This window comes from Fringilla coelebs, assembly GCF_963513975.1.
Source record: "Fringilla coelebs genome assembly, chromosome: 13".
In the NCBI taxonomy this organism is placed as follows: Eukaryota; Metazoa; Chordata; class Aves; order Passeriformes; family Fringillidae; genus Fringilla; species Fringilla coelebs.
Window position 1 is genome coordinate 15,668,076 of NC_140039.1, and position 24,797 is coordinate 15,692,872.

At 40.0% G+C, this 24,797-nt stretch overlaps 1 protein-coding gene across 3 annotated transcripts in view; it reads left to right on the forward strand.

The window, feature by feature from the left end:
• Positions 1-24,797, forward strand: part of ATXN7 (ataxin 7) — an 86,355-nt gene that overhangs the window by 9,694 nt on the left and 51,864 nt on the right. Inside the window, exons 2-4 of one of the 3 annotated variants that reach the window (XM_084214154.1) lie at positions 8,632-8,724; positions 16,587-16,841; positions 17,355-17,423. In XM_084214154.1, the coding sequence (XP_084070280.1) occupies positions 16,598-16,841; positions 17,355-17,423 (313 nt within the window). In that variant the 5' untranslated portion in view covers positions 8,632-8,724; positions 16,587-16,597. Of the gene's footprint in view, positions 1-8,631; positions 8,725-16,212; positions 16,447-16,586; positions 16,842-17,354; positions 17,424-24,797 lie in introns of those variants that run through there. The other 2 variants (XM_084214153.1, XM_084214155.1) reach the window with 2 other exon arrangements.

Sequence of the window (24,797 nt, forward strand, 5' to 3'; positions counted from 1 at the left end):
AAAGCCACGATGCATAAACAATGTGTGTCTGCCACAAGAATGCAATTCCTTACAGTAAAAAAGAGGGGACTCAGAGGGTGAGAACACAGATCTGTTGAAGGGCATTGCAAAGCAGGGGGCTTGTGGCAGGTGGAGAAATTAATAGGTCACATTCAAGCAATGAAGATTGATCATGGACAAACTCAGTTCTCTAGTGGAAGTATTGAAAGGCTGGAATAATCACCCATGGGACAATGGCTTATCCATTGCCCCAGGTCTTCAAGAACAGGTTTGATTACTTGTATTGTTCCCACCAGGTAGCTTAGTTATCATGCCCTGGGGCTGAGGGATGGACTGGCTGACCTTTGGAGGTTCCTTCTATCTCCCCTTTGGTTAACAGATCTCTAACTGGAGACATTTTAACAGGATCATGCTGAAAGGTATTCTCCAGCTCTGTGAGCTGTTCATCAGTTTTATTTCAAGTGGAATTTGTTGTATCTCTAAGAAAAGCTGTGGTAGTTGTCAGGGGAAGGTTGTGTTTTTCAACGGGTTTGGGTTTTTTGGCAGTTCTTCTTTCATGTCATCCTCCAGGACAATTCTACAGTGAGTCTCTGTCATCTTTCTGTTTAAATATTCTTCTCTGCTGCAGTGTTGCATCTAGGCCAGTTGCAGAATTGTTATTCTGCTTGGAAAAATGATGGGGATTCGTGGAGTGCCTTGTGGGGGAAAATATGTCCTGAGTGTGGATCAGAATGAGCAATTTTTCCAGCTGGCTGCATTCAAACTCTTGATTTCAGTAACTACAGCTTGACATTTAGTTCATATGTAGGTAGCTGTGTTCAACAGTGAGGTTTGTAATTCCATTTAATTTCATTTTATCTGTGAACATGTATCCCCCTGGGAAAAATTAATTTCTTAGTGGGACTAGCAGTAAAAGGAGGGATACTGTGGAACCTGGAGGTTGTGTATCTAATGGAATGATAAATGTGAGAAGAAATCTTCTGTTTATCTAATGCTCTGTTACCAATCTGCCTGTCCATGAGCAGTAGAGTGAGGAAACTGGAGAACTGATTACTTTACAAGGCATTATTAGTCATAGCTAATAAATTATTTTAATAGCTAAAGAATGTGCTAACACTGACACAGCTTTGCTTTTGCAGTAGTGTATAATTCGCAGAGAAGGGAACTGCTACTGGGAATATTTTAAAATGCAAATTATTATATTCTCCAGGTAAATGATAACAAAAAATCCTTCCTTTTATTCTGTTAAAGAGTATCTAGTGGTTGTTTGACTAATGCTTGAGAATTAGGCACCTTATTAATAGTTACATAAGTAGTAGTTAGAAAAAGATATGATTTAAACAGTATAATAAGCAGCTATGAATTAATACAGTTTATAAATATGTGTTAAGCTTGTAGTGTGTCAGCAGTGCTGTTTGCTTGGGTGGGCTTTTGTAGACATTTAAGCCACTGGTATATTTGGATGAGTGTATTTCTTAAAATGAAAATATTAGGGTTTTTAAATTAACTTCCATGCCACTAAAAAGACATTTCTTGCCTTATTAATATCACTATTGTCATGAATGTTAAAGCCTTGTCAGCATTTAACACAGATAGTCCTTGAAATGTGCATCTTCAGCTAATGATGAGATTCTGTCGTCAGTTTCTTAGCGTGGCCCAGCACATTTCTTAGCAAACAAACTGAAACAGAGGATTTACTTGAAAAGCAGTATAGTGCTATTTTATATATATGTGACTTAAATATGTATAACAAAATAGCAATTTTCAGAGAAAAACGGGGAGACATGGGCCAAATGCTTATTATTCAGAAGGCATGTTAAGAAGAGAAACTTAATTTAATTTTTTCAGTTGGATGTACCTTTCTAGAGTGTGAGTTCTTGGTTTGTTTTTTTTTTCTTTTGGCTTGGGGCTGACGTTTCTGTTGTTGCTGTAACATTTCTGTCCTGCTTGGTGCACTCTGGCTCTAGGTGGCAGTCACTGGTAGGCAAAGGGAAGAGTCGTTCTGGGATGGATGCTGGGCTTGGTGCCTGCGCTGATTGGCTTCTCCAGCTGAAATTTTTATGGTGTTGGACTGCAATAAAAGTGCTACTTCTACTTCTTTCCCTTCTGAACTGTGACAAAGGTACTATGAAGAAAGAAAAAAAAAAGGAAAAAAATTATAGAGAATATTGAAGTGAAATATTCAAATGCTGACAATATGGAAGGGATTTCTTTTATATCAGCGCAAATATGTTGTAAAATGACATAAATAAGTTTGTTTATAATGGAAGAAATACCATTTTTTCACTAAATTCAGTTTCAAAGACTAAAATAGATTGACCAAAGTTCAGTCAGGGATAATAGGAGTGGAGAAATGTGTGATTGTAATTTCATTTAATTGCATGAGGACTTCTCCACAGTCTTATGGGCCAGTGTTGAAGGAGAAATAATTCTCTGTTGTGCTTAAGACCTTGTGTCTTCCAGCCCTGCATCCCATCCTCCCTTTGCAGTGTCCGTCCTTTCTCAATTTCCTAGCGTTTCCCCATCATTATACAGGTATTTCCCTTCCTGCATATTTGGTAGCTGTCTGTCGCTTGATTCTCCACTGTGTATCTTCTCTAAAAAGTAGGATAGGCTTTAAGGGTTTTCTTTCTCACTCTTGGTGTAGGTGCTGTTTGCCTCCCTAACTCTTCACTGCTAAACATTTTGATAGGAAGTTGCTGTTGGAAAAGGCAGAATCACTCAAGAAAATGAGCAACAGTTTCTCACTCCTTGCTGTGTAGGGCTGATTGCACTTCATGAGATGAATGCTGCTTGATAAGAAAGCTGCTGTTATCATAAAATCACAGTTCAAACCTAGGATTTGTCTATATATTTTATTGATCACTGGTTTCAAATACCATGCCAAATTATAGTCTTGTTTATCTATGTTCAAATCCCAAGAATCTCCTTGGAAAGTTCTGAAGTAGTTCTGGATGTACAGATATACTTAAGATCATGTTTTGGCTTTCAGTTTTAAAGATAAAGAAATTACTTACTATTATTTTGCATATTGTATTAACTACCAGCTCTAAGTGCTTTGCAGAAATTCTGCAGGATATTTTTGCCCTAAGAAAGAATAACTGAAAACCAAAATATCTTGATTTTTGCTTAGTACAAACCTAGCAACAAGCTTTTAATTTATAAAATACTAGTTTTAACTGTGGAAAACTACAGATTTTTGAAAAGAACGGTGCTTTAGCTGCAGAATAATAAAAAAACCAAACCACCAAAAAAACCACCCAAAGATTTAATTAGTTCTATATTTTCACATGTTTATAATGAAAAATACCATTAACATTTCCAGAGCTGAGTTTTACAGCTCAGTTAAGTGCATTTCCAGAGCCAGTTTGAGAAATATGGACCATCATTTGTGAGGGAAAGCTTTCTGAGAGTTAGGATTATTAATAATAATTTAGTACAGATTTCTGTGTGAAGTTCATGTGCAGGAAATACAAGATTGAGATAATTCTGGTATTATGTCAAGATTATATATTAGGATGACAGGTATCACAGTCCCTAATAGATTGCAGAGGACAGAGATAATGAAGAGTGATGCTTTGTGTTCCCAAGCCTGCCTTAGGCCTGGTATGTAACTGTAGGCAAATCACTCCTTCCTCAATTCCTCTCTCTGTAAAAATGATGATAATGATGTGGATTATTTTGTGTTTTGTTTCAAGATCTTAAGGGAATACATGGAAATGAAGTGGTAGGAACATGAGAGGAAATACAAGGTGGTAAAATATGCATCTGTATTGCAGACAGCTTTGTTCTGGCAATTGATTATAAAATTATTGATTCTACTGTTCTTTCCAATTGAGGGTGTCACTATGTACTTGTTCACAGGATTGTAGGAAAAAATCTTGCTGTTTCTTACACTTGCCTATCTTTCAGCTTCTCATTCAGAATTTGTGATAAGGTTATTCTGCTTTTATTCTTGCCCATTACTACCCCCATGAGGGACAGTTAAAGCTGTAGTTGGTAGAGGGTAAGGACAGCAAAGGTCTGTCTTTATTTTCTCTATCTCCTCCCTTTCTATCTCTCTGTCTCTCTTTGGCCGTTGAAAATGTAGGTCATATTGCATCACCATAAAATGGAACAGTCAGAAAGGTGTCTGAAAAATGCTGACATCCTTAGCCTGGGGTGCATGCCAGTGTCCTTTGTTTACATTGGGAATAGTGTTGTACCTGTGTAGGAACCAGCATCTCTGTTAAGGTTAGTGGTATGGTACCTGAATTATGAGTCAGATTTTAGGATGACTTTCATCTGCCTGCAGTAATTTAAAATTAGACAGATAAAATGCAGCTACTCAAAATAATGATATACACAAGGAGCTAATTTGAAATCCTTAATCTGCAATAACTGTGACGGTGTCATTTGAATAATGTTACCTTTAACAGAGAAGCTCAGTAATAAATTTTGCAAATCCTATTATTCATGTGCTCTCAATTGCCTTGATTAGCTGTGCCTTCCTGTCTTGAAAAGTATGTTTATATTATATGTTTGTCTATTTTGCTTAGTTTTTTTACTTCATTATTGTTTTACTTCATGCACCCTTTTAAATGATCCAATCAGGGTTTTTTTTTTTAATTTAAAAAATGGAAAATCCTGATGTCCAGTGTCTTACTGCTAGCTACCAGGCTTTCATTGTTTGTGTTTCTGATGTAATATAAGTTGTAATTGGTATGAAATATTCCTGTGGCTGAAAATGTAGAACATATCTTTTTCTTCTCTACAGGCATAAATACCATTTTTAAAGAAATGTATAAATATAATTTCAACTGTCCATATTTATCTTTGTTTGCTGCAATAAGCTAATATGTTTTAGGGATTGAACTTTGACATAAATTGTGGCATAAATAATACTGTAAGATGTGGGTGCTTTGAAATATAGGACAAAATACTTGCTCATAGTATTGAGCAACTCTCAATTCTTGCAAATAATGCAAGAAATAATCTTGCCTTATTTCTGAAATGAGGTATGTTTTTTACCTTTCTGTTCAATGCTTTGTGTTGTTTTACTTAAACTGTTGAAGTGGAATATGCAAAGGGTTCCTATGACTTTGTTAATCTTGCTGCTGAAGAAGACTTCTAAGTTAAAAGAGAAATTGTTGGAAGATAAAATCAGTGATGACATGATTTGTTGAGGAAGAAAATGATTGCTGGTCTTTGCCTGTTTTCATTAGACAAAGGAAAATTACAGTAGTCAGAGTTAAAATCCATCAAGTACACTTTGCTGTGCATAATCATTTTGCAATTTTTGCCAGTTATCCAAAAGGTGTTATTGCTACTCCATTGATTAAGGTATTAGTTATGTAGTTATTAAAGGTTGATCCTTCTCATTATTAATTAAGAGACCTATGTTTGAAATAGTTTCAGAAGAACTTGTATCATTATTATATTTTACATCAAATAGTCTGTTGCATTTGTGTTTGCACAAATAATAGTAAATATTTAGGTAATTCTGAGAAACACTTGCTATTGGTATACATAGGAAATACATGAAATCTTGAGAAGCTACAATTTTGCAATCGGTGTTTATGGAAATTTGGTATTTAATCTCTGAATGGAGCTGGTAGTTATTTCTCAGTCTGTGAAGATGTGAAGAACTGTGTCTCCCAGAGAGACTAGCAGGGCCTGGTATGCAGCTGGTGGTTGTGATACCATCTCTGAGCCCCTGAGATTCTGCAGTCGGTGGGTTCAGAGTCAGTCTCCAGCACAGCCAGGATTAGCCTGGGAGCTGCTGGAGTTTGCCCTTGAGTTGCCAGCTGGCTGTAACAGCCCCTGGGCTGCTGCTGCCCTGCTCCTGCTCCCTGCACACCCCTCCTGCTCCTGTCTCTCCAAGGGCCAGAGTCAGACTTTGTGAGGTTATCCCCAGACTTACAGCTGGGTGTGATTATATCTCGCATATCTGCATCTTTGTTTGTATAAATATAGCCTTTGTATTTCATCTTAAATTTGAAGGTTTAGTAGGTAACATAGGGGAAAATTTTGGCACATTCTTTCGTGCATGTTTCTGGCACCTGAAAAGAAGCAGAGTTAAAGGACCTTGGATAGCTGAGGCATTAGTTTTGATGCTTTCAAAAGTTAGGGATGCTCTATCACATACATTTCCATTTTCTGTATTTTAATGAGTTGATTTGCAATTACAATTTTCATGTAAATGTGTTTCTCCTTAAATGGATAATATGCATTTGTAATTGTAACTCTGCTTATATTATATGTAATCTGTGTGGATAAAGTTTTGGCTGGGATATATAGCTTTTGCTCTGTCAGGCTGTGGTTCCTTGCCTTGCATATCAGTAACTCCTCAAAGTATCAAACAGCAATTTTGTCCAAGTTTCTTTGATAGTCAGGCAACGAGAGTGACATAATTCTTCACTGGTTTGGAAATGCAGGCCTTTTTCCATTTTTCTGGATTGCTGCTTTGGCTTTTTGTGTCATTTTCTACCTTTCACCCAGCTCTCCCTTTTCCAGGGTACCAAGGAGAGAGCTCCACCTGGCTTGTTCTCAATCATCCCATGACTTCCTTGTGTTACTCTCTGCTGACAGTTGTGGTTGTAATTGACCTGCTGTAAATTCTCAACAAGAATCATTCCTGTTCTCTGTCACCCATTATCCAGAGAAAGAGTTCTCTTTAAAGGGTCATTAAGCTGTCACTTTATTCTTTTGAGACTTACTCTTTTAACTTCTTTCAAACTCAACTGCAGGTGTAATCCCTACAGCAAAATTCACAGGTGGTGGCATAGTATGCTCTGATCTTTCATACACAGGAATAAAATTTTTGCTTGTCTTGTCCATTTCTTTACTACCCTATTTCTAGATTTGTAAGTCTTTGGAGATGTCTTCTGCTTTATAGTTTTTGTTTTCATTTTTGCATGAAGCAACAGAACTTGCCTTTTATAAAAAAGTAACACTTATATCAGGATAAAAGAAAGAATGTTTAGCATCCAAAGCTCTCATATCCCCTAAAGAAACTGGGCCAGAATGGAGGAATGAATTACTTCCACAGCAGGTAGGTCATATGCTCAAAGGGCTTGGGACTTTGAGACTAAACATTGAATGATCTGCTGGGAAGGGATGATCCATATCAATTCAGAGTCTCCTGTCCTAAACTACTAAAGGACAAAAAGGATTTTTGGTAAACACTGCATTGCATTTTCTTAGCAGCAGCAGGAGTTGAAGAGAAAGTTTTATACTGTGGTATGCAGTGAGATTTGTATGTGTAACAAGCATTTTCTGGGACTTCTACTAGGGTAGAAATTTACCAAGGATCACTTCTATTATGCATAAAGCAAAACAGTGCCTGCAGAGGGGAGAAAAAAAATAATATTTGACTTGCTCTCAAGTCTTGTCCATTGAAAACAAGAGAAATTTGGATTTTATGCAGTAACTAGACTATAGTTAAGTGAGGATGTTCTTCTTAGGATCAGCTATGTCACTGAGCAGAGTTAGTCTTAGAAATAGTAAATATATCTCTAGATACCTCAGTCAAGGTAATGTTAGCTGCTTTGATGCAGTTTAAAGGAAAAGATGAAAAAAGAGTTTATCCTCAGTGCATACAAAGAGTTAAAGATATAAATTTGGTTGGCAGACATCTTCCCAGAGGAGCAGCCAGAAGCCAAGAAAAGATTCATTTGGCATCTTCCACTGGAGCAGATTCCTATAGGCTGGGGGACAGCTCAGGTGCCCTCTTGTACTGCATTCCTCTTGTCTGGACTTAAGTCCTTTAAGGGGAAAAAAATGGTTTTCTCTGAAGTGTCATCAGTCTCAATGCTAGGTTGGCTAATTTATCTGTATCTTCATGGCTTTTTAGTGATGAAAAAAAATCAGTTTAATTTCAAAGCACTTGTAAAAATCAATTAATTGATCTTAAATATAACCTGTGCACAAAAATAGTTGAGCTTTTTTCTAAGTTTTAACAGGGCTTTGGTTTAGCTTTAACTGGTTTGGCATTGATTTATGCTAAGCCAAAGAAAACTGGGATTAAGTCTAGTTTATATAAAGAAGTTTATAAGCATTGAATTGAATGAAAGGATCTGAAAAACCTGAGCTTGAGATGATAGAGGTCTTGTTTGTGGGAAGGCTCATTCTGTACATCTCTCTAAATTCTTCATCGGTGGTGCAGTGAGTCCCTGATGTTGATTACGCGAAGGATCATTTTTACCTCTCCGTGTTCTGTGGCATGGTGGTGAAGCTGTCAGTGGCTGCATGCTGAGGGCCCCTGTTGTTGGAGTCATGCTGTATTTTAGAAAAACCCCGTGCAGAAAGCCCAGCACTGCTGTATTTCCAGTGTGTGATACAGACACAGCCACGCGCTCGGGAACCTGGGCAGCGAGAGTCGGTGCGAGTGCAGTAACTGGGCTGAAGATTGAGGTTTCATCCAATGCATGCCTTTGTGGTAATGTCAGGCTGCCATTTAGAGAGCTGCTCTGGACAGAACACACCATAACAGCTCCCTGCTTACCTTTCAGTTTGAAATCCATTGCACAACTGTGTTTGTAAAATTGATAAAGTGGTTCGTATTCGTTTTTAAATAGACATGTTCATCGTTAGGAAATGAAGTTAAAGTTTCAAATGTTTTAGTGCTGTACTCTTTTTCTTTTCTTTCAGAATTAATCAGGTACAAGTTAGGAAAAACTTCCAAAATCTGAACAGATGAAGATCAATTGATACATCAACCCAGCGATTCACCGTACTTTCAAGGTACTGTGACATGCTTAACCAAATATTTTCATTAAGCATAAGATTCTCAGCCTCTAGATGTGAGAGACGTAGAGAACAGAATATTAGCAGGGTTGCAAAGCAAGTCTGAAGTGTTACCAGATGCAGTGGGAAGACTTTTTTAAACGCAGATGTTTAATGTATGTTTCAGTGGGAAATAAAGTGACATTACAGTCAACCTAGAAGGAGTTCAACTTGGCATGCAACTGCCAAACTTAAAAGATAAAACTAAGCTGGATTCTAACTTTCAATCAATTAGTTGATTTGGAAAAGTAAAGTTATATTGGAAAAGTAAAATTATATTCCCCATTGTGCCAGATGGGGAATATAATTTTAAATTTGTTTAATTTTTTATATTTTAGAAGAAACAATCTTCATTTTCTGAATAATTATTTTTTCTATTTACATGTTTCCATGATATGTTAAAGCATTTGAAGGCTGTTAGGCTCTGGCATATGCCATAGCCTACCACCTGCATCAGTCCTATTATTTTACAAGTTCAGAAAGTGGAATTGTAATCTGAGATAAGACTGTACAGTTGCCTAACACAGTGGGTTTATTCTGAATGACTAGTGTTCATTGCAGAATGTTAGAAAAAAGAGAAAATTATGATAATAAATTGAAATTTTGTCTGAAGGGCTGCTAGTGCAGATTATTGTATCAGGTACTGCTAATTCATTGAAAGATTATCTGTTTCTTTCTCTGTTTCCCTTACATTTATCTTTACTCTTTATCATCACGTGCATTTCACCATTTTGTATATTTTTGCTTAACTCCATGGAAAAAAAGCCTTCACTCTTATGCACAGATATGAAGAATCCAGACTATTACAGCCTGGCCAGTATTTTCTGGGCAAATCATCTTTTAATATACTTTAAAATAGATTGCAGCAGCAGAAAGGGCCATTATGGTTAACATGGATCTGGCCTGCAGAACTTATTTAAGTGGCAGAGTTAGCCTGGGCTCAAGAATTGTAAGGAACGTTTGTTACTGTCTGGACCTTGCAATATGTAACATTTGAAGCTGTAATACCTGAAGTTTTTATAGCAAAATGCTTCCCTGGATTTTCAAGCAACCTGAGAGGTGGCTGTCTTAGTGAACCCAGAGTGTCTCGGTGCAAAAACTGGCTTTGTTCTTTCTACTTCCTTGCTCCTCATCACTGAATAGGGTCACAACATCTATCAGGCTTTCATATAATCCTAGGGAAGTCTAGATTGGAACAATCCTCTGGACATCACCTGGTCCAACCTTCTGTTTAAGGCAGGTTATCTGAGGCCTGGTCAAGCTAAGGATTAAATATTTTTGGCAAGAGAAAGTTCACAATTTCTCTGGGCAGCCTGTTCCAATATGTAATTGTCCTCACAGGAAATAATTTGTTGTTTCATCTAGACAGAACTTCAGAACCAACTTGTGCCTGTTGCCTCTTGCCCCATCACTTTGTTCCTTGTGAAGAGAGTTACCTCCATCTTCTCTATAATTATCTTTTACTTCTTGGAAGACTGTGATTACATCTCACCTGAATCTTCTCTTCTTTAGGCTGAATGAACTCAATTCCTTTCAGTTTTTTCACAAAGTTTTCCAACCTTCTTATCACTTTGTTGGCTCTCTGCTGGACCCTGTCCAGTTTTTTAATGTGTCTCTTGAAGTGACTCAGTCTTCCTGCCTGTCACAATCTCTGTGCATAGGGACACTTTGGGTGGATCTATCTGTTTTCCAAGTTTTTGTGTCACCTGCAAACTTGACAATATATTTATTCCAACCATCCAGATAATTCTAAAAGATATTGGATATGAATGAGCCCGATATTGATCTCCAAGGAGCTCTGTTTGTGACTGATTGCCATTTGATTTTGAGCCATTCCACCCTTTGAGCACAGCAGTTTAGCCAGTTTGCTGGCAGTCTCATGGTCCCCATCTGTGACCTTTCAGACTAATTCTCTTAGCACCCTCATGTGCATCCTGTCAAGTCCCACGGACCTGCCCATGTCCAATTTATGTAATATTTTGTTGTTAACTTGCTAAGCATGTGGTCAGAGCAGGTAGCATCAGCAAAGCATCAGAAGGCAGCAGTCAAACATGAGAAGAAAGTTTAAATTTAAATTTCCTTGAGCCAGGGTTCTTAGGATCCTTGGTTTGATGTTTGAAGCACATCAGAAGTTATAGGGCTTCAGCAGCTTCCCTTCAAGAAACTCAAGTCTTGTGAGCTGTGCTTGGACCCAGAATCTTAAAACTGGCAAGACACCAGGCAGGGTTATGAAACTTTGCATGGCAGTTAGGTTCCAGCAGATCAGTAGTACCAAATTGTCCCCATCAAGTAGCTTTGGTTTCAATAAATGAAAATCCAGCACTAATGTTTTGTTAGAATTGGCCTGAACAGCTGTGTGCTTGAGTAATTCTGAGTTTTAATATCATATTCTCTGTGTATAAATGAGAATCTGAAAGGTCATACCTGCTTGATTCCTCTGATTAAAATGATTCATCTGCACAGTTAGGTTGCTGAAATAGTTTTAACATTTCCAAATTCAAAAGGTAATTTCAATACCTTATGTAAAATTAGTAAACATTAGTTTGATTTCCAGATCATTAACTGCGTGTATTTTGTGTAGTTTTGCCTATTTACCTTTAACACTTGGAAACTTTGTATCACTACAGAGTGTTTTCTCTGTAAATTTCCCTTCAAGAATTGACAACATGTGGTGTCATTAAGCAGGGCAAAGATCTGTGTTCCTCTATTCATTATTCTGCTTTAGATCACTGTGTTGTGAATTCTTGCAGACATATTTGAAAGTTAACTAGAGAAGGAAGTGGTTATAGTCTTTTGCTAGTTTCTTAATGCATGGTAATAACATTGTTTGATAATTTGGGTGTAAAAGTGTTATTGTGATGTTTGGATAAGCATATAAGGGCACCTCTTGCATTCTCACCCTAATGCAGAATTCTTTGCAGATGTACTTAATAGCCTCCATTCCCCAATTCTTCCTTCTCAGAAAAGGATACCTTAAGTTAGTCTTCTAATCTTAATAATATTTTTCTTTCCCCTGGTGATTTGTAATAGATATGCACAATAATTTATATTCCAGCATTTAAAGTAGCTGTATTCCAATGCTTCTGAGCATCTCCAGTTTCACCTTTGAAGTATTACTCATAAATAAAATTATACACATCAACCTCCAGGATCCATGGGGAAAAGGATAATAAACTAGCATGATTTCTTATATAATTTTTTTATTGTGTGCTGCTTATGATTAGTATTATTTTTGCAGGATCACAATGCTATGTGTAGCTGTAAAGGGAGAGGTTGCTGATATCCTGGGTGTCAGAGTGAACTACAGATAACCATAATGTGTGTTTGTTAGTGTATTAATATTTTGCCATAATGGGGCCTAAATTAAATGGTCTGTTTGTTATGGCTAGGTACTTCTGTCTTCATCTGGATGTTTTTATTTATGTAAACCTTTTATCTCTTGCTTCCACACTTGCCCAATTATAGTGTTACATTTCTTATACTGGAGATGGATTTTAAAATGTATAGAATGTGCTCCCCATTCCAGTGTTTTCAGCAGGAGGTGATGGAAGGGTCAGGACTTCAGGATGTCAGCTTCTTGAGCTGTCACTTCATTCTGAATCCCACCTACCAACAAATAATGACATTTCCTCTTAGTTTTTATGCCCTTCTTGGTCATTTCATACCTTTGGCTAGAATTAACTTACTTGATTTCATTTAGTGCCATAATGCCCCTCAGAGCTTCTCCTTGACAGACTTTTTGTGAATTCACTATTTTCCTTTCTTCTGAGTACTGATAAAGTGACATCCCCGTGGATTCTCCCTGTCTCTCCCTTTGCACTTCAGCTCTCACATCCTTTCACTCCCATTGTGGAAAATCATCGGTGAATGGTATCATTGTACTTCTGCTCTTAAAAGAGTTTGGCTGCAGATTCATCCTTCCTTTTTCATTCCAGTTAAGAGTTGTCATATCTCAGGTCCTATACAGAGGCTGTCATACAGATTCTAACTGAACAGCTGAAGTAGGTGTTCCCTGTTTGATCGGCTTTCCTGGACCACCTGGCAAAAGAATGAAACCTGCTGGTACAGGTGAAAAAATGCCTGCAGTGTCATGCCATGAAGTAACCATCCGCTGCAGTTTTCAGCAGTTGCATGCTGTTTGTAGGCATACATTGACTCATAGTATTGCCAGCCATGTTTAATCTATTGTTAAATCTACCTAGTGAGCTTTAAAACTGTGAGTTTTCTGTATGTTTTGCTTCCTATTTTTGTCTCCTTTCTTTGCTTTTGCAGGCTGTGTTATATGTTTTGTTTGTTTATGCTTTCTTCACATCATTATTTGACTGTTTTCTCTACATCATATCATCCACTGTTTTCTGCTGTTTTCCTGCCTCTTATTTTTCCTTCTCTACTTTCTCTTTGAGCTTAACTCCTCATTGTGCTTTCTTTCTTTTCTCCAAATACTTGTTCTCCTTCACAGGTGTGAGTAGTTCATGGTTTTTCACACATTGTTCAGTCCCAATGCTACTGCTTGGGCTATTTTGCTTCCTCAGATAAGTCCTTAGAACCAACCAAGGGCATTTCCAAGCTCCTTTTTGTTGTGTTAAAGAGAAGTATTGGCTTCTAGGCAGTTTTACACACTTGAATGTTCTCCCCAGTCCTGGCCAGGTTCACCCCACTGAACTCTGGATGTCTAATGCAGGTGCCTAATTTATGTGTGTGGTCATCCATGGCTACTTCTGTGGTCAGTGGGAAGAGAAGGGCTTCTTCAAATAGTGGTTTGCACCAGGAGGGACCAAACTGAGCCCAGAAGTATCACTTCCTCTCTGCTGACCACCAAGGGAGCTTTGGATGACAGCTCTTCTAACCAGATGTCTCAGATTTGTAACAGCCACCTCTCTGTTAAAGTCTGCTGCTTGTATATGTGTTTTCAGTTCTGATCTCCTTCTAACATGATGGATTTTCAGGGGTTTCCCTATTTTTACTTAAAATAATCAATGCATGCATCTACAGCATTATGGAAACAATGTAAGAAAATTGAACTAGTGTGGTTTAAAGAGCCCAAACAACATATTCAGCCTTATGACTTTGTGGGGAAAGAAAGTTCTCGCCACTTCCAGACCCTGTAAAATGAGTTTTTCATCTGCCCCTATTCCTGCTGTCTGACTAATCGGTCTTGTGCACTTGAACTGATGAACTGATCCTTCTGCTGCCACTTCCCTCCCTCTGCTGGAATACTGATGTACTCACGGCACAGTCAGGAAATATTGCAGCAGCGGAAGGTTTACTAAAGGACAGCCTGAGGCCCAGACTGCAGAATTAGATCTTGAGTGGGAATATATAGGCAAAGAAAAAAAGCTGTGAAAGAGGGAGGCTAAAAATGCAACAGCCAGATTGAAAGAGCAGAGAAGAGCCATAAAGGGGATAATCAGAGCTGTATGAAATAACAGTGGCGTGTGCTTTTACCTGTGTGGCTGGCACTTCTGAAGCAAGAGGCACGTCTGAGTAACTTAATGAGTGTCAGCTTTAGAAACTAAAAAGTTGATAATCTATTGCCTTGTTAATGTAGTTAGTTAATTGATGTAATTTTGCCAATTTTTGAATAACTTGATATAAATACATTGGTAATGTTTAAAGAAAAGAATCATGTGATGTGGGAACATGAAATTGATCTGCAATGGTCAACTCTGTCGCTGTTAAAGGCTAGGTGAGGGTGTTCTATGACTCTTTTTGGTCACTCATCACTATATTTGCTTTATGATTTATGTAAAGTAAATAATAGAAAAACCCTTTATGAATTTGATGGGCACTTGGACATATCAAGGTTTCTTTTTCAAACTACAGCTGAGACAGCTTTCTAACAGCTTACTCCATGACAAAGGAAAGCTGCATGAATGAAGTTTGTAATATAAATGAGAATATTTGACACAGAGAATATAGATCTGTCTAGAACTTGCTTTATCATATGCCTGGAGTCTGCATTCAGCTTTGGATACTATCTTAGACTCCATTTGTGAAGCACTGTTGAAGAACTCAGCTTGAAAGAAATCAGGCATAGGCTTCTTTCCTATCTGGCTTCTACACCACAAAAAAAAAAGGTGAGGTTCTGTTCAGAAGGTGTTCAGCACCTGACAGACATTTTTCTTCCAGTGATGTTTTTAGCTTTAATTATAGTGTTCTGTATTATAAAGTGTGCTATTTGATAATTAATCAAACAATAATGCATTTCACTCATCTTTAGACTCTGGTTCTATGAACAACTTTATTCATTCTCAGGCTAAGATGAAGAGTTTTGGGAAGCTACAGGCAGGGCAGTGTAACTGAAACATCAGCTCAAGAGGCTGATGGCCTTCAATAGTTAATCCTGCTGCCAGTGTCTGCAGTAGCAGTCAGTGTAGCTCTCTTTATCTAAATTTTATGGTGTTGGCCTTTTATGAACGAGCTAAGTTAGACTTCAAGTTGATCAGGAGGAGAGAAAAATCATGCTAGCTACTCCGTATTAGATCTGCAATTTTATGAGATAAATTATCAGTTGGGTGGAACACTGAAACTATTCTTATAATTACAGCCTATGTTATTCCATGTGATGAGCTTGAATTTATAGATCTTTTGTGTGCATAAATTTGGAAAGAAACATCTCCAGCTTGTGTAGTCCCACACTTGAAATAGAAAATGAAAATTAGCTAAGCCTGCATGTATATGCACCTCTGCAGGTTAAACAAATTTATTTACAGTTCTGATTTCTGCTGTGTGGTTTTTAAATACATGTATGGGATCTGTCAGCAGTTCCACTGACAGTGCCAGTCCCGTGCTCTAGAGTACCTGTAGAGGAGGTAGCACATCAGATTTATGTATTTTTAGCTGTTCTTCGAGGATGACAACAACTGTTACTGACATCAAGCATGGCCAGAAATCGTTGGATATCATGGCCTGACAGTTTGACATTGGTACTTGAACACTCTAGTGGAGAAAACTTTGTAATAAATTAATTCTAAACCCAGGGTTTTTAATCAAAGCGATTGATTTTGCAAAGCTTAGACTTTATTACTTGGAGTTAGCCGGTACCACAGCATCCTTTAATCTTCACTTTTGACACGGCACGACGTCGTCGCCAAGTTTAGGCAAGGGGCAGGAAAAAAAAAAAAAAAGCCTTTTTAAAAATGTGAAATAACAATGAGAAGGCCGTCCCCCTGGGAGACAGGTTACGGGTATAACGAGGGCAGCAGCGCGCAGGAAACTCGCTCTGCGTCCCCCCTGTGCCGCGGGCGAGGAGCGGAGGGAGGGGATGGGAGCCGGGGGGGACGGGGACGCGCCCGCCCGGAGCGCGTTTCCTGCTCGCCGCTGCCTTTAAGGAGGCGCCGGCTTTAAGGTGGACCGGCGGTGAGGGCGGGGCGCGCCCGTCCGGCTCCGCCCGCCGCGTCGCCCTCCGGTCCGCCCCCCTGGCCGGGGCAGCGGGTGCCAGGCGGGGTTGTGATGCGGCCGTTGTTTTTGTAGGGTCGCGGGGCCGCGGTGCGGAGGTAGCCAGGCGGCCCATGGAGCTGGGGTACGCCTGGCAGGCGGCGTAGCCCTGCTCGCCCCCGCTCCCTTCCGCCGCTTTGTTAGCGCGAACACAAGCGCGCCTCACCTACAAGGTGAAGAGGAAGGCAGCACTCCCCGCACAATAATGGGCACCCGGGCGCTGCCCCCCGGGCCGCCGCAGAGGTGAGTCGGCGCCGCCGCAGGGCCGCAGGTTCCCCGCGGGGAGGAAGCCGAGCGAGCGGGCGGGCTGACAGCGCCGCGGCGCTGCCTTAAGAGCGGGGCGCCACCTTAAGCGGCCGCTGACTTTTCTCGTTACATTGTAGCAGCGGAAAGAATGTCGGCGCGGGCCGCGGGTGACGTCAGGAGGGAGCAGCGCGGCGCGGCCGCCAGGCAGCGGCAGCGGCGGCCCCGCCACGGCGAGGGAGGAGGCGGAGGAGGCGGGAGCGGCGCCGGCCCCGCCGCCACCGCAGCGGCAATGGCGGCCGTCGGGGAGCGCAGGTCCCTGCCCAGCCCCGAGGCGATGTTGGGGCAGCCCTGGAGCCACTGGGTCGATGCTGCTAAACTTCACGGGAACGACGGTGAGTGGCTGCCGAGCACCGCCACCCCCACCCCCCTCCCCCCGCTCGTCCCCGGCGCACCCCGCGGCTGCCCCGGGACGGCACGGCGGGGTGCCGGGCCCGGCGGGGAGGTTGGGTCCGTTCCCACCCCCGGCGTTCGCGGCCGAGTTCGTTGTGCGGTGCGCGCCCCCCGGCCGGGCTCGGGAGCGGCGCGGAGCGAGCAGCGCCTGCCCCAGTTCCTGTAATCCGGGACACGGTGCGAGGAGGTCGGAGCCGGTCCCCGGAGCCCGGCACCTCCTGCCCTCGATTGAGCCTCGGCGTGGGGCGGGGAGCTCCCGCCGCAGGTGAGGCATCCCCGCCGCTGACAGCGGCTCCCCCGCTCCGGGGCCCAGGAGCCCTCGGTGCCTCTGTCCTGTGTTTACGGTCGCGTCCCTGCGTGTGCCCACGGGGGAACGGGCTGCAGGTCACGAGCAGGGCTCAGTCCTACCCTCTGGCTTTTCCATGGATTGAAATCTTGTGGCTTTTTGGTTTTAGGAACAGCATTAGAAGAAAGTTTCAAGGAATACGGGAGAAACCGAGAAGCAATGCGACTTTGCCGAGAAGGTGAGTGCAATTCATTCTTGAAGAAAAGTGCAAGAAGTTTTCTTCTTCCTAACTACTTAACAGAGGGGCAGGCACGGTTAAGAGAAAGGGTCAAAGTTTCCTATCGGTTTGGATTTAGGACTGATGGCCTGTCAGACTGGTGTTATTAGCATTATTATTAAATTAATACATATTTTGAGAACTACAAGTTAGGGCATAGACTGTCCTTACTGTGTTTCTATATGTTGTTTGTTTGGTTTTTTTTCTTTAGACTATAAATAGTCCTAAGGGAGGTCTGTGCCCAGCACTGATAAAATCTTCTCTTGACTTATAATATTTTTTATTCTTGGTATAATCCATGTCAGTACTTCAATACCAATCCCTTCCCCTGTCATGTCATTGTGTTATGTTTATTGCTTGGTACTCTGCTAAATGAGAGTGACCTTTCACCTGTGATTAGCAAAAGCCCATTACGGCCTAGTTTCTTGCAAGAGTAACAATGCTACTTGGAGTTGTAAGCAGATGATGAATGAAAGCTATAGATTATTATTTACTTTCTAACAGGCAGAGAAAAAAAGGAAGTGATGAGTGTGATTTATCATGTTAATTTTTGTTTATTTGTTTTTCTAGTTTAGTGATTGTTTTAGAACACAGAAAGTTTTAGAACCTTTCTCAGTACGGTTGGTTCTTGGTTCCTTCCGAGTGCCTGAGAAGTGTGCCAGAGAGCAGGCCCAGCTGTTTTAAATACTAGAGCAGTTAGACCCAAGTCATTTATTTGATGTTGTAGAAATGGAAGACTGAGTTTGTAGATGTGGTTTACAATCATGGGAAGCAGAACTTGCCAGCGACTTTAGGAGATGATCTGATTCAGCACTTACTGACTTGTGAGCAGCAAGCAGCAAATGAAACCTAAAGCAAGGTGGCACAGGCTGGCAGGTTTGGGAGACAGTGATCATGTTGAGTCTGAATCAAAATGGCTATTTTTTGTGTTCCCAATGTTGCTAAAATTTGGAAAATACAGTTTCTAGGATCAGAGGCAGTGGCATGGAAGATGCAATAGGCAGCTGTGCTGCAGCCTGCAGATTCACTTGTGTTGTTTTGCCATCTTCTTAAGTGTATCTGTGAGTTCTTAGGCACTTGAAAAATCACTTCATTACTTCATTGCCAAGTCCCAATCTAATCATTGTGCTGGATATGTAATTCATTTTTCTGAATAGGCAAATCATTCAAATGCTAAAAAAGCATTTACAACAATAAATACACACATTATCCTAGTGAAGATATTACCAATAAGGATTTTCAAACATTTACTCTTATTTCTACCTATTAAAATGCAAGCTTCTAAGGTTTCTAGATTCTGAAGATTAGCTGGCAGGGTAAAGAATAATCGATCTTATTTTTTTTACCACTGGAGAGAGATCATGAAACTGTTTTTGTGCAGGCTGATCACTGAGACACACAGCTTTTCTGCACTGACTCCAACCATGTGAGTGATTTGTAGGGTTGTGAGTTGAAGGAATTTCATAAAATAGTTTGAGAATTAAAAGTGAAACTTAGTAGCCCTGTCAGGCTTCCAGAAGTCTATTTATTTTGGTTGCTTTATGACATATGAATGAGACACTGACTTGGCATGTACCTGTAGCTGGCCTGAAGGGAGCTTGGCCTGCTGCAAAATACAGCTAAAATAGTATTAATTAAGTTTAGATTAACTTAACTTAAGGAACTAGGGAGCAGCAAACATACCAGCATATGTATGTGTTATCAAATAAAACTTTGAAAATGCTCTAAATTATTCATTTTCCTAGGAAGAATTTTGCATTCAAACTTGAGGAACAAACATTTATAAAGTAGTTGGATTTTCTAAACCTTGGTTCTTAACAGAGAAAGGTGAACCAAAAGTATAAATTTTGTTAAATCCACTTTAACCTCAAGACTTTTGTCGTGGTACCCCACAGTATTTTAAATGCAAGTAACAACAGAACTCCTTGTGTAAGAAAGTTATTTCTCTACAGATTGGGAGTTGACTCTGAGGCCCAACTTCATAAAAGGATTTCAAGGTTATTTAGGCTAATTTAACCTTGCATTGCAACTCTTCCAGTTTGCATAAAATAATTAAATATTCATGGCCTGGAGAGGGAGCAGAAGAAGGAACATGACTTTACATCCCACATATTAGAATTGGGTTCAAAACCAAGAACCATTTTCTTTATTTAACAATTGTCAGGCTCCCACTGGCCTGTGTCCCCACTGGGCTATGGGTGGTAGTTGTTTCTTTTCCCACGTGCTGTTTCTCTGCATCTCCTGCTGGGAATGGCCTCATCCTCAGCATGCCTGCTGGCAAGAGGTGGATTTCAGCCTCACAGGCAGTTGAGTTTGAGTCTCCTGAATGAAGAGTGAGTGTTCCTCTTATTGTAACACTGTATTAGAAAAGGGGCTTTAGCATTGCCAGCTTCTCCTTTTGTTAAGCTTTAAAGGCAAAGAATGATAGATGCTATTTTAAAGAAATACAGGAGGATGTAACTGTGTAATTCCAGGGCAATATTTGCAAGCAGTGGAGAGAGGCAGGATTTCAGACACACCTTTGTCAGTGGCAGTTTCTATTTGCTGATAAGTCAGCTCCTTTCTCAGCATTTTAGTGGCTGTGAAGCCTGATGAGTCCTTTATACCTGTTAATGATGCTAGTTCCATGCAGGGATCAGGAAACATTTTTTTTCCTGTATCTAACCCTTCTTGTCATAACCAAGCTCACATTAAAGTGAGAACTAGAATTTGAGTTCGGGCTTCCCAAACTCCCAGTGTTTGTGTCTCATGCTTCTATGTTTCTTTTTCACTGCTCTGACATGCCTTCTGTTCTGCTAATACATAATATTAAATCTTTCCTGCTGGAATCCTCACTGACCTTCATCAAAGTGAGAAACTTGCTGGATACTTTCCTATATGTTGCTTTTTGAGACAGTAACAGTCCACACTGAGCTTTGATGTAGAAGTCAGCTGCAGGAATAAGATATGGGCCCAATGGACTTGACTTGCTCTTGGTATGGAAAATCCCCAGGAGATGGAAGTGAGAGAGGGATACCCAATGGGATGGGAAGATTTTACTTTAAAATGAGCCTTAAACTTTACTTTGAATTTGTACACTGAAACCTTCTTCTGCTGAGCAATCCTATCAAGGTAAGAACATGTTAGAAGCAGTTGTGTTCATTAGTTATTTTCATATGTAATTGATGTGACAGAATCTTTTGGCTCAGGCAGTCTCTTAATTACTTACTGCTTTGTGAACCAGCTAAAGGTGTGAGTCCCCTGCCACTCACTTGTGCTGAGATGAAGCAAGGATAGCATGTTGCATTGTAATATGTAGATGGATTCCAAAACAGCAAGGCAGAAAATCTCATCTTCTTCATGCATTTTCCCTGTATTTTAAAATGAAACTTTGCTGAAGTGCATCTTCCAGACTTGTGTGATGGTGGGAGCGAGTGCTATTGGATGCAGCCAAAATGTTTTCAGTCACTCAGTTCATCTTGGAGGTGCAGTAGATCTTAAAAGAAGTTTGATGTGTCTGTAGTACCTGACACTGTTTGATTTGGAAAAAAACTATTCTTCTTATCAAACCTCATAATCAGTGCTTGAAACAGTTTTTCTGGAGATCCTTGCTCACTTGTGCTGAATTTAGTTTGCTTTTAAGGATTTTTCTAGCCCATTGTTGCAAAGAGGATCTCTAAATAGAACTGTGCCTGTGAGTGTAGAGTTCATGCGTGGTAACTTTGACAGGCTTCAACAGAGGCAACTGTTGCTTCTTGCAAAATTTAACAACAGGTTGGCTCATTTTGCTCTGTGAAAGAGTAGAGAAGCTGTGGATAGAAACAGTGAGGACCAAAGTTGTTTATTGGGGCTGAGGGCCTAACCCTCTCCCACCACCAAGGAACTCTTGACTCTCCCCTCAACCAATTGCTAAAGGTTGCTGTGTATGTTCCTTTAAATAAAACAAATACGTCGGGGAAAAAATCCAAAATAAGAAACCCAAAACCAAGCCATCCCCACTCCCAAATTTGTATTTGAGAGTCAGGGAGATACAACCCATGTACATCATCATTAAATACACCATTACTTATTAATTTGTGCAACCCTTTTGAAGTGGTTGGGATAAAAGTCTCTTATATTCTTATACTGACTCATAAAATACATTTGAAATACTTAAAATTATAAGAAGCGAAACTATGGCATCTCAGATGGGAAAATAAAAGCATGGGGAGCAGAAAAAGAGATTTGGCTAAACAATTTAAAATTGAGTGTTTTTTTTTAATAGTGTATTCAGTACATGCTGAAACTATGGTGTCTTTACTAGAGCTTAAGCACCTCATTCTTTTAGTTACACATACAGCCCCTTTTTTAGTTTGTTTGGGTATTTTTGTGTGTGTTACATCCTTTGAGAGGTGAATCCCTTGCTGCTGTCTATTTCAACTGGTAACAAAGTAGAGGAGGAGGAGGAGGAGGACAGAACATCTGTAATTTGGGTCCCAGGTCAGAATTGGTGTTGGCTGTGGGGGGATGTGGCACAGTACTAGTTTTACAGCTTTTAGAATATTCTGTCTTAATAAAGGAAGCAGTGAGTTTTCTGTGGGAATGCAGATTGTCAGTTTTTGGTGGGCACCTTCAGAAGACACTCTGGAAGGTTTAGTGACAGTAGGAATTAGTCAGGAGAGCAGGTGGGAGCAAACTCTCTTCAGCATTGTGTCACCTGGTAACAGCTGAACTTCTGGTCTTTGACAGTTAATATATCTTGGGGATAAAAAAAAAGGCTCTGTGAACCTCTAAGGCATTCAGCAGAAGCTTTGAGGTTTGATTATATTAATTGCTATTAATGGAATTTAACAGAGCTGTGACAGTACTGAGAGCCATGTGATGAACCCTTGTTCTTCAGCTCTTTCTGGGCAGGGTTGAGCAGTGAAATCCAGGCCTGGGAGGCTCACTAGAAGCATCTTTATCACATACACCCAAGGTCTAGAATTTTCCCAGCAGCAGGCTCCATAAATAATTAAAGCACTGCTGAAACTTCTGTTCCAATATTAAGTTGTAAACACAAGTAAGAGACAGCATTTTATTTCAAATTTAAATTTGTTTTTATTCAGCCTTGGGAGGTGCTTAGTTGAGTTGATTTTTTGTTGTGTCAGATCATATCAGAAAGATGCTTAGAGGGCTCTATAATCGTTGCCTACCTGCAAAAACACTTGTGAGAATTTTTAATAATTTGAAATAAATATTTTAAGGTAGCAGTGCAAAGTGCCATGCTTCTTTTTTGACAGTCTGCATAGCTCTTCACAGTCTGTAATCAGATCAATCTCTTCTTCATTTCATTGCATTTTAATTGACTATTTACACAAATTGTTTTAAGGTTTTGTGGACTGGTTATCGTAAAACAATTACAGGGAGACTTTAAAATTGCATTGAACTGTTTAGGAAGATTGTGGAGGTTTTATGAGATTGCTTGAAAAACATGCAATTTGAAAGGATGCTTCTTCTGAAATTGTCTGCAGTGATAGGCCCTATTTTTTTGCCTGGTTCTTCTTTTCCTTTAAATCTAAGTTCTGTTTACAATATTTAATTATTTCTGATGGAATGAGTCAGGTGTTATAAATAGAATATTGTGATGTTAGACTGCAAGTTAGAACTGTGTCATCTCATATGTTTTAAAGATACTTGCAGGTTTTAGGTATTACCATAACATTAGTGTGGTATTGCAAAGACTTGGGGACTTTGCCTGCAAGTGCAGCCACAAGACTGTCTTGATCTGTCCATAAAATGTGAGGAGGCAGGATATTTTTTTTTTATAAGAACATTTAGAAATAGTTGTCTGTACACATACATAACAGTCAGGAATTCACTGTTATCTAATCCTTCTTAAGAGTATGATTAGCTAGGTTATCCCTGTGCAGAAGAGCTGATGTGTTGGTAATACTTAGTTAAAGGTTGGTTTCCGTTGTGTTTCTGTGCTATATTTAACAACAAAAACTCAGTGAGAGAAGAACAATGCAATAAATATGTAGAAATGTGACTTTCATACAAGATGGTAACTTTGTCGTCTAAGTAGAGCAGGAAAGACAAAAAGTCTTAGTGAAGGATACTTTTAAATAAATTGGGTTAAGAGGATGCAGATTACTCTCTCTAAGGTAACTATTTTAAAAGGTAGTTCTTCCATTGCAGCAGATCTATAAAAGTGAATGTCTCCAGTTCTTACAGCTCTCCTGGCTATGCCCAGCCTGTGGCTGGAACTGCTAAAGGTTTTCTGGGGATATGTGTGATCTCTTGTCTCTTACAATACAGAAAAGATTTCATCTTTCACAAACCATTGTAATATTTGACTTGTAATTAACTATTCTAAATAATCTATAGGATGCTTGAAAATTGTTTCTCTTCCTGTGTAATGAATGAAATAATCCACTGCTGTGGAAGTTCCCCATATGTACAATACTCAATGTTATTTCCTAGGCATTCTTACAATGTAGGTGACAGCACAGAGATGAATAGAGCTTTGTACTTACATTTCAAGTTTTTTAGCAGCAAGTGTTAAAATCTGACAAAGGGAATTCAAAGTCTAATGTAGCAGAGTAGCATGATTATAAAAGCAGTTGTCACAGAAGGCAATAAATTTATTGTAATCTGTGTTCCCACTGCTAGAAGGCTTTGTTCAGTGAAAAGCTTTCCCTGCTTGTGCAGGCTGTGTGCAGCTGTGAGCCAGGACTGGTGCTGGTGGCTCTCACACTGGTTCTTGTGGCAAGTCAGACACTCTGGTAAGCCCAGGTACTACAGGGTATGACAGGATGTGACTTCATCAAAGTAAACTGCACATGCAGCTGCTCCCACATGGCTTGGAGTCATGATTGCTGGGTTTGGAAATGGCAAATACTCTGGGCTATTGGCTCAGCTAGATTAGAAATGCTCAAATGCTCAGTTAGCTGTGTGTGCACGTGCCCATCAGCCCTGTGGAATAAGCTGGTTTGTGGTAACATGTTCCAAATGAGAAAGATGGTTTAGTTACAAGCTCGCCCCAATCCTGATCTCCACTTCTGATAGCTTTGGCATAGCCCATGGATAAACTTCATTGATAATACAAGGGGAAAAGGATAATTGGTTATGCCTTGTTTTTCTGCTGGGGGGATTATAATAGGCAGAAAACATGCAGTGTTCTTGATCTGCTCTTCCTTCTGTTGCTAAGCAGGACTTGAATCTTCATCGACTGTAATGCAACAGAAAATGCAGCTTTCTCAACTGGCACTGAAAAAATATGTACAAAAGAGCTGAAGGACTAAAATCCTGTATGGAGCAATTGAGGTTAAGTCCATATTGCTTTGGTTCTGAAATCTAGAGCTGTCATTGTTTCCTTTGCAAGCAAATTGGTTG